We start from the raw sequence: 12551 nt of genomic DNA on the forward strand, positions 1-12551 counted from the left end.
GGAATCATGGTTGAAAGGCTTTGACCCATGGTGGTATTGTTGGAGGCATTATCGGCAGTGATGCAGTAAAGACGTGGAGAGATTGAAAACAAATCTAGAATAGCCTTGAGAATGGTGGCAAGGTTGGTACCGGTGTGAGGGCCTTTGATTGGCTTCAAGGCAAGTGCAATTCCACAGAGTTCAAACATATTGGTTATCCAATGAGCGGTGACTCCTAGCATGGCGATATTGGTGGGAGAGGTCCACCCATCACAGGTGATACTGATATGAGACACATTAGAAAGGAGATTCATGATCTTAGCTCAAGCTAATCAGAAGTGGTCCAAGATTCCATCGGAGATTGCTGTGCGCTTAGACAACAGGGTGAAAGCGTGAGGGTTGATCATATTTATGATCTCGCAGAATTTGGACGCATCAACAAACGAAACCGGGATCTCTTGGTTGACAACCATGCGGATGAGCGCATCCTTGAGGTTGGTTTGGCTGAGGGGTTTGACCTAAAAAAAAGGAAGATAACAAAAGAAAGGAAGAAAAGAATAAGAAAATGAATGATGAAAAATAAGTTGAGAAGGGAAGTACATTACCTTAATTGGCTCGCCATCAATGTAGAAGGCTTGGACAGTGGGTTGATTGGTTTGAATGGGGGCTACAATATGATGAGCACGCCAGAGATGTCGTATCATCGATTTGGTACTAGAGTGCCTATCATGAGCTAACGGTTTGTTGCAAACCCGAACTTCCTTGAGATCTTGGTTCATAGGATTAATAGTGTTGATAAAACCATCTTGCGCATGACAATGTTTTTCATGACACCTGAGACTTCTTCTTGTACAAAGTACGTCCAAACCCACAACAAGTGTTGGGTGGTGGTAGCGTCAGAAACTACGGAAATTGAATCAGAAGGGGTAATTGATGAAGTCGCAGCGGCGGAAAGGGAAGATGACTGCATCGTGCGACGTAATCCGGTGGATCTGGTCACCGGGGTCAATCCAGATGGCATATCTTGATTGATAATCTATTAACTTTGATTATTGTGAGAGTTTGGTGAGGGAAAAGGGCTTGGGCATGCGTCCGGCTTGGGCGCCTGAGGCGCCCGCGGGCACTTTGTCTCTCTCATCCTGTTAGGTTTAATTGCCCCAAGGCCGGGACTGCTAGCTTCCAGAAATCAGCCGGGCAGGGTTGGGTCCGGGTCACAGGCCTATGTTGGAGTGTATGTTGTTATGTGCTCATGTAACTGTACTGGTACAACTTTATATAGGGGTTTTAGTCCGCTATGTTGATACTAGGAGCCATACCTGCCTCCCCACATGATTAGCATACGGTGTCTATAGCTCCAAAGAAACCATCCACTGTAGGCTCATTAATTTACACGGCCATGCGAAATAACAAGAATGATGTGGTCAAGGTAATGCACCAGGCTTGAAGAAAACAAAGGCTCACAAAGGACAAGTGTAATCTTGATTATTTCAACATTATTTACACACTGATGGGGGTTGGAGCAGACAAAACAAAGATTGGATCCAAACATTGACAGTGTAAGGTTTTGAGAATGAGCCACAGCATGCGCAGTAAGATTACAAGGTTGCCATACAAAGAACTACAAGTGAATGTGCTAGTCAAATGCATGAAATGAAGCAGGAGATATGGGGATTATTGAGGATATGCTGGCATTGATCATGCTTTTTTGCGCTTTTGGACTCGTATCAACATGGGTTGAGCCATGGGTAGCGTCAAAGATGATTTATAGCTAGGAGTTGGATAAGATGATTTGACACCCTGAAGTGGTTTGCTCTTGGGGACGCTCTTGAGCCTGATAATTGAAGGTATGAGTCAGCTACATCACTGCACACTGACAACAGGGATCAGCAAGACTTTTGGCTCACCAGCCTGGGGAGAATTCTATATCAAAGTTTCGTACAATTTCCACTATGACGGAAATCGCTTCAAGCATAGCCAAATTGATACCTAGGCAGAGCCGAGGTCCACCCTAAAATTTCGTTGTAGTTTGATGAATCTTGGAATCAACACGATGATATTGTGAAAGGGGTGCACGAAACTTATTTTACATAAATTGGTGAGATACTAACATTGAAGGCGTGAAACTTGAATGGTCCGAATTGTTTAAGTTTTCCCTCAGAATCAATCCAACGCGTGGGCTTGAATTCACCACAGTCTGGGCCCCAAATATCGTGATCTCGACCCATCGCCCAGTCACTACTCAGAAAGGAACACCGAAAAATCCAACAGTCCATATAATGTCAGTAGTTGAAAGTCGTTGCATCGAGCATGGAAACCCACCCCCATCGAACAGCATCTCCGGGCTGTATCACCGGACCATTTGGTATTTGATCATGCTTGACAGCCATCTTCATATTCTGATCCGACGGTCATGATTGCGATATAGTGTCGAAGACAGTTAGATCATGAGCAAATGGCAATCAAGCAAAAGCCTGATCAATGGAGGGTATCTGACCTTGGGGACACTGGGATGTAGCCGCAAAGCCTCACACAACACAGCTTGGGTCCAGACAAATTGTCTGTAGTTGTCGTATGTCACAATCCCGGATTCGGCACCTCGATCCATTTCGCTTATCTCTTCGCGCACACGATCAATCATCCCAGGATTCATGATTAAATGAAAGAAGGCCCATGAAAGAGCCTGAGCAGTGGTATCGCTACAAGAGAGGGGTACAGCAATTAGAAGATGGGGCTCTTCGGCAAATGTGATACACAAGAAAACTTACCGTCCTGCTATAAGCATGTTTAGCAACGCATCCTTTAGCTGCGTTCGGTCGAGAGGGGTACCCTTTTCGTCCTCTGCCTTCATGAACAACTCTAGTAGATCCTCAGGCCTGTCATCATTCTTATCTCCCTTGTTTGCTCTTTCATCGATTAACTTGTAAGTGTAATTATCTAGCGTCTTACAAGCATTCGCCACCCGCTTGCCCAAAGATGGTACGATTTTTTCCACAATCGACCATCCAGCTACGATGGAGAAGCGCCAATCGAGATGGTTTTGAGCTACGTCAAAAGCCTCTGCAAATGCAATCGCGGAGCTATCTAGATGCATATCTGGATACATCTCTGCTTTTAAGACGTCCAATTCTTTTCCAAACCTGTGATGATCAAAGAGGAAGGCGTGTTGTTTTAATGAAAATGATCACCATTGCGATCATCTGATTTCTCATGAGCTGAAATGTTTAGATGTTCAGGGATACGTACGTCATTTTGACAAATGACTCAAGGGTAAATTTATAGAAGATCGAGCAGAAGTCGACCTCTAGTCGGCGATTGGCTTTGTGTTGAAGCATTGCATTGAGTGATTGTAAGCTTTCATCAAGTGATGGCATAACAATGTTCTGAAAAGTACAAGGGTAGCAACGGCCTCAATAATTCATCGTCTCGTATTTGCACCAAGATTGGAAGGTCGATCAGATACCACTTACTTTGAACGAATTGACGTTGAAGATTCGTGAGGTACATTGTCTGGTACTTTTCCACCGTGCGCCGTCCGTCACAAAAATTCCTTCTCCGAATACATCGCTCATGATGTCCCGGAACATGTGCCCCTGATGTGTTAGATCAGATATGGAAAGACTCTGCCTGAAAGCTGAGATTCTGAAAGGGTATGAACTTACTTTCACATAATTTGAAAAGTTTGCTGTATGATTCAGATATAATAAGCAAAATTGTGTTCAATCGTAGCGACGCACTTGGCTCGTATGAACGAATGTTGAAGATATTCTCAATTCTCACTTTTCTGTACATATTCTATCCACTCTGGTTTGCTGATATCAATGAGTCGTAAGCCAGGGAAAGTACAACTCCAACCAGGGCCGTGTTTGATTCTTAGGGTGGCTGCCCATTCGAGACCATCTTTGCTATGATAGGCAGCACGTGGCAGCTAATGAAGGGTCGATGGAAAGATTGGATCAGTCAAAAGCTTGTGCAAACTTGGCTCGTGTATCAGGCTACATCAGAACCAATGGAGTGTTTTGCGAAGTGTCTTGACTGTGGAGGGCCATACTTACTATTCCAAGCCTGCATAAGGTAGTTTGTCAGAAAACAGGTTTGAGATACACACCATTCGACGACTGAAAACCGTACTCACAAAGGTAGGCCAGATACGTCCTGAAAGTTGGGGTCTTTTCGTGGGGCTGTTCCGATCGCTATCTCATTGATATTGCGTTGACCTTTCGTCAGTTTATCTACGTAATCGTGCGGGAATAAATCGAGAAGGCTAACCTCGAGTTCGACTTGACCAGTTTCAGGGTTCAGTTATTTACACGTCAGTGAGCGTAAATCAAGCGAGCCCAAATAACGTTCAGAATACTCGGACTCACTATTTGATGAGGAAGTAAACTGCACACAAGCACAAAAGAGCGCTCGTATTAAATAACTCGGAGATCGGCTGACCAAGCAACGACATAAGGAAAGATGGGATAGGATGGGATAGGATGGGATATTGGACTTCGATAATGATCGGCTCTGTCACTGTGGAGCTCTTTATGTCAGGTGTCAAACGAGATCAAACCGGAGCTAACTTAACTTAAGTCTCGGCATCATGTGACATACTGGAAAGCTGACACGCGGGATCTCCAGTCCTCTCCAGTCCTCCAGTCCCTCGCTGCTTCTCGCACACCTCGAGTACAAGGCACTTTATCCCCTCTCCGCAGACTCCGCGGGACGTCTGCGGTTGGTGGGGCCAGTACGTACTTGGAAAGTCTATCATTGAATTGTCTCAAACAGAGTACGGTACGCTGACTTTGCTTATAACGTGTACACTGACTTTGGTAACGAGTACATATGTGACGTGTGCAACCCAATGTGCACCACCAAAGATGTGCAGTGACATCAGGGGGTTTCAAGTTTGGGTTTTTTTTGCATATTTATGGTCCTCAAACCCATGCAAAAATTTGTGCAAGTTTTGTGCAAATTCTGTGCAAGACATAAATAGATCTTGCAGGCACAGGGTCCAAATCTTATACTCACGACACATTAGCAAAGGAATCATACATGTTTGGTATCAAGATAGGTATTACTCATACTGAGTATTTGTTGATTGACTTGGCACAACTCCAGCCAGGTGTAAAGATTGTGTTCCAAGGCTGCACTTCTGGCACCAAACATACAACAATCTCAACACAATCTTGGAAAATGCTCTGCTAACACATCGTGAGTGCAAAAATCTGGAACCTGTGAGGTTGGTCTTGCACGGTTTTGGTACCATTTGGAACAAGATAGCTGGGTTTGTCAAAAAAATTAATGCACAAGATTGATGCAAGAAACCTTGCACTGATCTTGCATGTTGGTCTTGCACAGTATTTGCACAGGTTTGAGGACCATAATTTTTTAAAGATTCAGGCAAGTTTTCATAAAAATGTGTAAAACTGACGTATTTTAATTTGGGACACCTAAAAAGGTGTCCCATTGAAAAATTTATGCATGTCTTCCAACAATGGGCAAGTTGTTGTAGCATGAAAATATGTAAGAACCTTTAACTGAATTGTGCCGCTGTTGAAAATTCTGAAGTGTTTGTTGTTGGTTTCAGTTGTAGGATCCACAATGTGCACCGCGCTTGCGCTTGCAGAGAACTCTGAGAACTCTGATTATTCCAACATTGTTCCAACACTTCTTGAAGAGACAATAAAGAAGGGAGATTTGATACAGGAACTGAGAAAGAGGTAGAAGGAGGAGCTGGATTGACCAAAATGGTTGAAGTTGATGATGGGTTTGGGTTTTGTTCAACCCATTCTGCTTTGGCTTTCTTTGCCTCCACACAAGTGTTGTATTTATTGATGTTTCTTGGGTTTTGGATACAGTCTGCCTGAGTATGTGTAAGTGACACACATTTCTTTGGCAAACATTGGGTTTGACCGTTTTAGGGAGAATACTGGAAGGGCTGTGAAATTGCAGCTACCATGTGCTACGTACCCTTTTCTGACCCGCAGGTGTTGGAAATCTCAAAGTGTGAGACCTAAGTGTACAGATTGTGTAGACCCTTAGAGCATCTCCAACGTTCCTGAATCCAAAAACATGTACAGCTTGGGTTTTCCCCTCAGCTGGACAGGTGTATTTTTTTCAGCTGACAGCACCCTGCAACGCACAACTGAGCTTCTTTCTCAATTCCCCATAGGGTTCATTTGAGGTTGAACCCCCATCACCACATGTATATTCATCTACATAAGTGGTTGATCACACTTATTGTGTTCCACACAACATATGTGATTGATTGGGCTCACCTCATGTAAAAAAAGAGAAAGAAAGTCCATGGATGTAACAATTTTTTTATTTTTGGCCCAATAGTCGTTGGGGGACTGGTTTTTCAGTGATTCAGCCAGGTCCGCAAATTTGCAGACCTGAGCATGGGAGTGTGTCATTTCCCAAAAACCAAGTTTGCAACGTGGGCCAGGTGTGAGACCTTGCCCTCAGTGCTGGAAAACAATTTTCTGAAAAACTGCAATACAGCTTACGTTTTTGTCAGTACTCAAGACCTTACAAACAAGCTCCAGAAGCACTTCACAGATAACATTGTAAAATAGAACATATCTTTTTCAAAATTCTTATATAAGTTTATTCTTTTTTAATGACTCTAATACAAAACACACCTTAACACCATGTCTGTACCCTTGTAGCACATTGATGTGCACACACCAACCTTTTGATACATACTTGAAAGACACTTTCAAGAGGTCTCCACAAAAGGCACGTCTTCCCCTTGTCAATTGGGAGGTTGACACTCAGTTGACCCCAACTGCTGACAAAGGATCCCACAGATTCCATAGTCAAATGACCAGTCACAAAGGGTGACCAACACCAATCTCAGTCTAAAGCCTACCAAAAGATTTTCTGATTTTTTCAAAACTCTCCGTGTGTGCATGTCAACGTGCTACAAGGATACAGACATGGTGTAAGGATCTGGTTTCAAAGATTCACAATAAACATTACGAAAAACATAATCAATACAACTTAAGGAGTCTAGTATCAAAGACCCATCTACAAAATATAACAAAGCTTAAAGAAACAAGAACAGTAAAAAAAGAGAAATAGAATCAACTTGAATACAAGGATTTTATGTAATACAATAATAAATGAATAAAATGATTCATGAGCCAAGAGAAATTCCCTATGACATATTAATTGCAAAGACTAGGTAGCCTAGACAAGTTCTTCAGAGTAATACAATAAAAGCTCTTGTAATATCTCCTTACGTAAAATTACTGATCACACGGACCCAGCTCAGCCCTCCTTTATGTAAAATACGGATCACAGGCTAATCTAGCTATTTGACTCAAAGAACCAGACTTACTAGATATTATAGTAGAAGAAAAGGTTAACTAGAGATATTTTCAGGCTACAGTCAGCATTAAAAGATAGGAACCAGAGAGGATAACTCACTCAGCTATCAAGCACTAGAATGATATGACTTGGATTGAAGAGATGCAAGAGATGAGATGAGACAAGGCCCTTCAGGTGAGCTATTAGATTGCTACGTGCAGTATCAAGGTTCTACTCAGATGGCAGGATATAGAGAGAGTACAACTTAGTATAAGCATAATGAAGTAGCCTTGTAGCCTGTGGCTCATAACACCACTCCCCCCTTTATGACTCAACCCCCTTTTGCGGGTTAGCATCTTTCCACGGGTTGGCATTAAAAAACCCCTTAGGGAAAAAGCTTCACCCTCATTTCTTTCTCCGCACCTTCCTATATCTGTCTTCTGCTTGAGGATACTTCTTGTTGAACTCAGTCATTAATTCTTTTGCATTCTTAAGTCCACTTTCTGGTTCCCATGAATCATAATTTGGACCGTACCCCTTCCAGCTAATTAAGTATTCTATTCTTTTCCCCCTCTTTCTTTTATCTAATATTTCATTGATTTCAAATTCTTCTTCTTCATCAATTATGATTGGTGGCGATGGTGTTTGATTTTGTCCTTTGATTTCACTTTCCTTGAACTTTTGTAATAAATTGACATTGAACACAGGGTGAATTCTCTGCATTGACTTTGGTAAGTTGATTTTGTAAGCGTTGTCTGATACTTGCGCTGTGATGGTAAAAGGACCTAACCAGCGGTGAGAGAACTTAGCTGTAGGCTGGGTCGTCGATATGTTCTTGTTACTTAACCAGACTTTGTCCCCACTTTTCCATTTCGGTGATTTCGTCGTTTTGTTTTCGTGTTGTGTTTTCATCGTTTCTTGTGTTAGATTCATCGCATCTTTTAGTTCACGTTGCACTTCTTTGATTTGGTTCATCCGATCTTCTACAACTGGCAGGCATTGTTCGCTCGATGGTACATCTGTAAACGCAACATCAAATCCATAGTTCGCCTTGAAGGGGGATATCCCTATGGCTACATGGTGATTGTTGTTATATGAGAATTCAGCGAATGGAAGAAGATCATACCAGTTATCTTGCTTATAAGAAGTGTAGTGCCTGATGAATTGTTTGACTGCCTTATTGGTGATTTCCGACTGGCCATCCGTTTGAGGGTGGTACGCAGTTGATGATTGAGTCTTTATTCCCAATCTTTTATGGAAGTCTTTCGTTGCTCTTGAAATGAACACATTACCTCTGTCGGAGGTGATCGACTTAGGCGTACCATGCAGCCTCCATACTTCGTGTATCATGATTTCAGCTAACTGTTCGGATGTCAGGCTTTTGTTGCATGGCATAAACTGAGCCATCTTGGTTAGTCGGTCGACTACAGTTAATATGCTATCATAACCTTGTGATGTCGGCAAGTCGGTTATCAAGTCATAGCAGATATCCAGCCAGGGACCTTCAGGTACAGGAAGTGGTCGTAAGCTACCGAAAGGTTTCTCAGTCCTTGACTTTACCCGTTGGCAGGATTGGCAGCCATCCACATAAAGGTTCACAAAGGCCTTCATTCCCGGCCAGTAGAACGATCGTTTAACAAGAGCTAAGGTTCTCATCCTTCCAGGATGTCCTGCTAATCTGCTGTCGTGCCGCGACCGTAGGATTTGTATTTTCAACTCTTGATCCATAGGCACAACTACCTTGTTGCAAAAATACAATACATCATTAACAGTCTTGTAGTTCTTTAGTAGTTTCGAAGTTGGCATTTCTCGGCATAATTGTTTGATGTCATTTAGTTTTTGATCGTTCTTGGACTTGTTCTTGATAGCAGCTAAGATCTCTAAATCATTCCATATAGCTTGACTCGTCTCTTCTTCTTGAATTTCTTCCTCATTTTGTTCTTCCACCAGTACCTCTCCCTCATCAATGAACCACATTTCAGCGATGTCAAGTTCCTCTACAAACACATCTTTTGGGAGATTTTCAGGTTTCAACAGTTGACCGAATGACAGTTTCTCGCTCTCAGCTGGGATGAAATCTGGTCTTCTTGATAACGCGTCTGGTTTCGCTGATTGTCTTCCAGGTCGAAACCGTATCTCAAAGTCAAACTCTCCAAGTGTTTCTGCCCATCTAGCCTGACGTCTTGTCAGTTCTTTAGTTGTCATTAACGATTGTAAGTTTTTATGGTCTGTGTATACAACAACATTTAGGCGGTTGGGGTTCCCCTCTAAATATTGTCGCCATTCCTTGAACGAAGCCACTACTGCCAATAACTCCTTATCAAAACTCTCGTAGTTTCTTTCTGCTTGTATTAGAGATCTAGATAGGTAAGCTATTGGATGCAATTCATTGTCGTCTTTGGATATTTGAGAAAGGACCGCTCCTAAGGCATAGTCAGAGCAGTCGCATTCTAGGACGAATGGGCGATACGGATCCGCGATTTTCAGTACTGGCGCCGTTGTGAATGCCGTTTTCAATGCTTCAAAAGCCCTTTCTCTGTCTTCGTTCCATTCAAATAGTACATTTTTCTGCGATAATTCATGCAATGGGCGTGCTATTTTCGAGAAATGACTGATGAAGTGTCGATAAAAGTTGGAAAAACCTAAGAACATTTGGACTTCCGTGAGATTCTTCGGGCGAGGCCATTCTTTTACTGCTTTGACTTTGCTTTCGTCCATTCGGATTTGATTCTTCGAAATGATGAGACCTAAGTATGAGATTTCTTTCTGAGAAAACTTGCATTTCTCTGGTTTTAACCATACATTTTGCTCTTTCAAAATCCTAAGAACATCCTTCACCACCGCTTGATGATCAACACCAGGTCCTGTATAGATCAGTACATCATCCTGATAAGCCGCTACATCCCTTCCAATATGACTTTTGAGAACATCTTGAATAAAGTATTGAAAAAATCCCGGTGCTCCGGTGGGACCAAAGGGCATGGTTAATGGTTCAAACTGTCCTTCCTTGCAAATGAACGCCAACTTAGCCTCGTCACCTTTGCGTACACGTAAATTATTGTAGCCATTACGCATGTCCAAACTAGTAAACTCATCAGCATTCAATAAGCTATCAATCAATTCCATCGTTAACGGTAGCGGATATTTGTTTTTGACAGTGACTGCATTTAATTTCCGGTAATCAAAACATGGCCTTAAGTTGCCATCTTTCTTTCCCGTGAATAGTACCGGCGCCGCCCATGGTGAGGTTGTTCTCCTGATTGTACCATTCTGAAGGCCTTTCTCTAACATTTCGTGGAGGACTTCACTTTCCTTCGGAGATAACAGGATGACTTTTCCAGCTTGAGGTGTTGCTCCAGGGACTATATCTACTCGGAAATCATACGGGCGATGTGGTGGTAGTACATTAGAATTAGATTTTTCGAACATATATAAGTATTCATGATAACATTCCGGTACTAATTCAGCAGCTGTCTTCTCAGGTTTCTTCAATGCTTCTTCTGCTGCCAGTTTCGCCGATAAATTCCACGATGCTTTAGCAGTGTCAATCATAATTTGGGACGGCTTCAGTTTTTCTTTCAATTGCTGTGATCTTGTACTTGGTCGTAGGACGTTTGAAGTCAGTCTGTTGATGGCTGAATTAGGAAGATACAATCGCTTGCTAGTGTTCTTTAAATTTTTGGAGAAAGGTTGAATACACGCACTCTGCGGGGGTTGTAATGAGTTCGTACACAACTCAACCCCCTTGTCATTTTGCCTAGCGTGCCTCACTGGCTCCAATTCCTGTTGGTCCATAGAGGTCTGGTTCGGCGTTGACAATATCATTTTTTCAATGATAGCAGGTTTCTTCTTTCCTTTACCGTCATCGTTTTCTTTGTTTTTGAATTCTGTAAGGAGATTAAGCTTGTCGGCTGTTTCAAGAGAGGTAAGGGTACTAGGAGAATCACACTCACATTGCGGGGGTGTTGATGAGTTTACAGACTCCACCCCCTCGTTAAGATTCCTAGCTTTCCTCTTGGGTTCCACAAGGGCCTTCGAGGTGTTTGTCGGTCTCAACGAAGTCGACTCGGCGACCGCAATGCTTGATTCATTCAATGATAAGGTTCCATCTTCCCAATTGATAACATGCCAGTTCTTTCTGATCCAGGGAATACAAAGAATAACATCGTATTTGTCCTTCAAGTCAGTGATTATAAAGGTCGTTGGTGTTGTTGCAGTGCTGTTGACATGGAAGTCTCCTGTGTGAGTAACTTGAGTTTCGTGACCGCTGAAACCTGTTACCTTTCGTATTTGTGGTAACGGAACCGTGTGGAGTTTGTGATTATGAGCAAACAGTTTACTCATTGCCTCATGGGTGGCTCCACTATCCACGAGGGCTTTGGCAACAACAGTTGTGGCAGATGCTGAGTCAAATAAAGTGATGTTATGAAAAATTCGGGTGTCTTTTATTTCAAGTTCATCAATAACACTACTTTTTAGATTCAACATGTTCTTGCTCAGGGGTGGCACAACTAGCACTCCCGAGCGCCGCCATTTTTCGATCCTTCAGCTTTACTTTCCTCCGCTTCTTCTTTCACTCCATCAATCTCAGCTACTTTTGATCTATACTTAAAACCACCTCTTCCTCTCCAGTTACTTCTCCAACTACCTCTTCCACCTCACCTGTGGAGCCTGTATAAAGTGACTTACATGCCCTGGGTAAAATGACATTTACCCAGGGCATGTATGCCAGACTTTGGCAGCAGAGCAGCTCAGGACTCCTGGAGCACATCCTCAAAGCCTTATAACTTCTTTTTGAAAAAGTTTTTACACACTATAAATCACCTCAGGGTACATCAAAGAGTGTATTCTTTATTATTCCTTCTTTCAAACTTATCTGAATCTTGAGTTAATCTCAAGGTCCTTGCCAGAGCGCTCTGAGGACCGCCAGAGCGCTCTGAGCAGCCCTCAGAGGCCTCAGCTCTGACTTGTCAATTTTCGGAGTTGACCTGAGGCTGCTGCATTACTTGCTGGAAATCACTCCAACACCAAACTACACATGACCGAAGTAGAATACCCAAATTCCTCTTGATATCAACCCTCGCTCTGGTCCTTCCTCAAGTCGTCACAACTTATGTATGTAGTCACTATCTTGACCTTGGCACAATCGATAAAATGATCCTTTTGTTCTGATCAATCGACTCTACCCATTTTGACTTCACCCGTTCCACCTCAAGTTGTTTTATGTTTTATGTCCACCTCAAGTCGGTATATGTCCTCGCTGTTTGATATTT

General features: G+C 42.7%; 1 protein-coding gene across 1 annotated transcript; it reads right to left on the bottom strand.

Annotated features, from left to right (window-relative positions):
* Positions 1-1444: 1444 nt before the first annotated feature.
* Positions 1445-4477, bottom strand: MELLADRAFT_115340 (cytochrome P450 monooxygenase; the record flags this gene model as incomplete). The annotated part of the gene is made up of 14 exons (XM_007405743.1): positions 1445-1810; positions 1884-1987; positions 2088-2214; positions 2299-2375; positions 2474-2675; positions 2745-3116; positions 3223-3359; positions 3447-3569; positions 3639-3661; positions 3757-3904; positions 4032-4041; positions 4112-4169; positions 4246-4256; positions 4344-4477. 14 exons carry the CDS (start codon positions 4427-4429, stop codon positions 1675-1677), a joined length of 1614 nt encoding a protein of 537 aa, XP_007405805.1.
* Positions 4478-12551: the final 8074 nt, after the last annotated feature.

This window comes from Melampsora larici-populina (assembly GCF_000204055.1).
Source record: "Melampsora larici-populina 98AG31 unplaced genomic scaffold MELLAscaffold_4, whole genome shotgun sequence".
Lineage (NCBI taxonomy): Eukaryota > Fungi > Basidiomycota > Pucciniomycetes > Pucciniales > Melampsoraceae > Melampsora > Melampsora laricis-populina.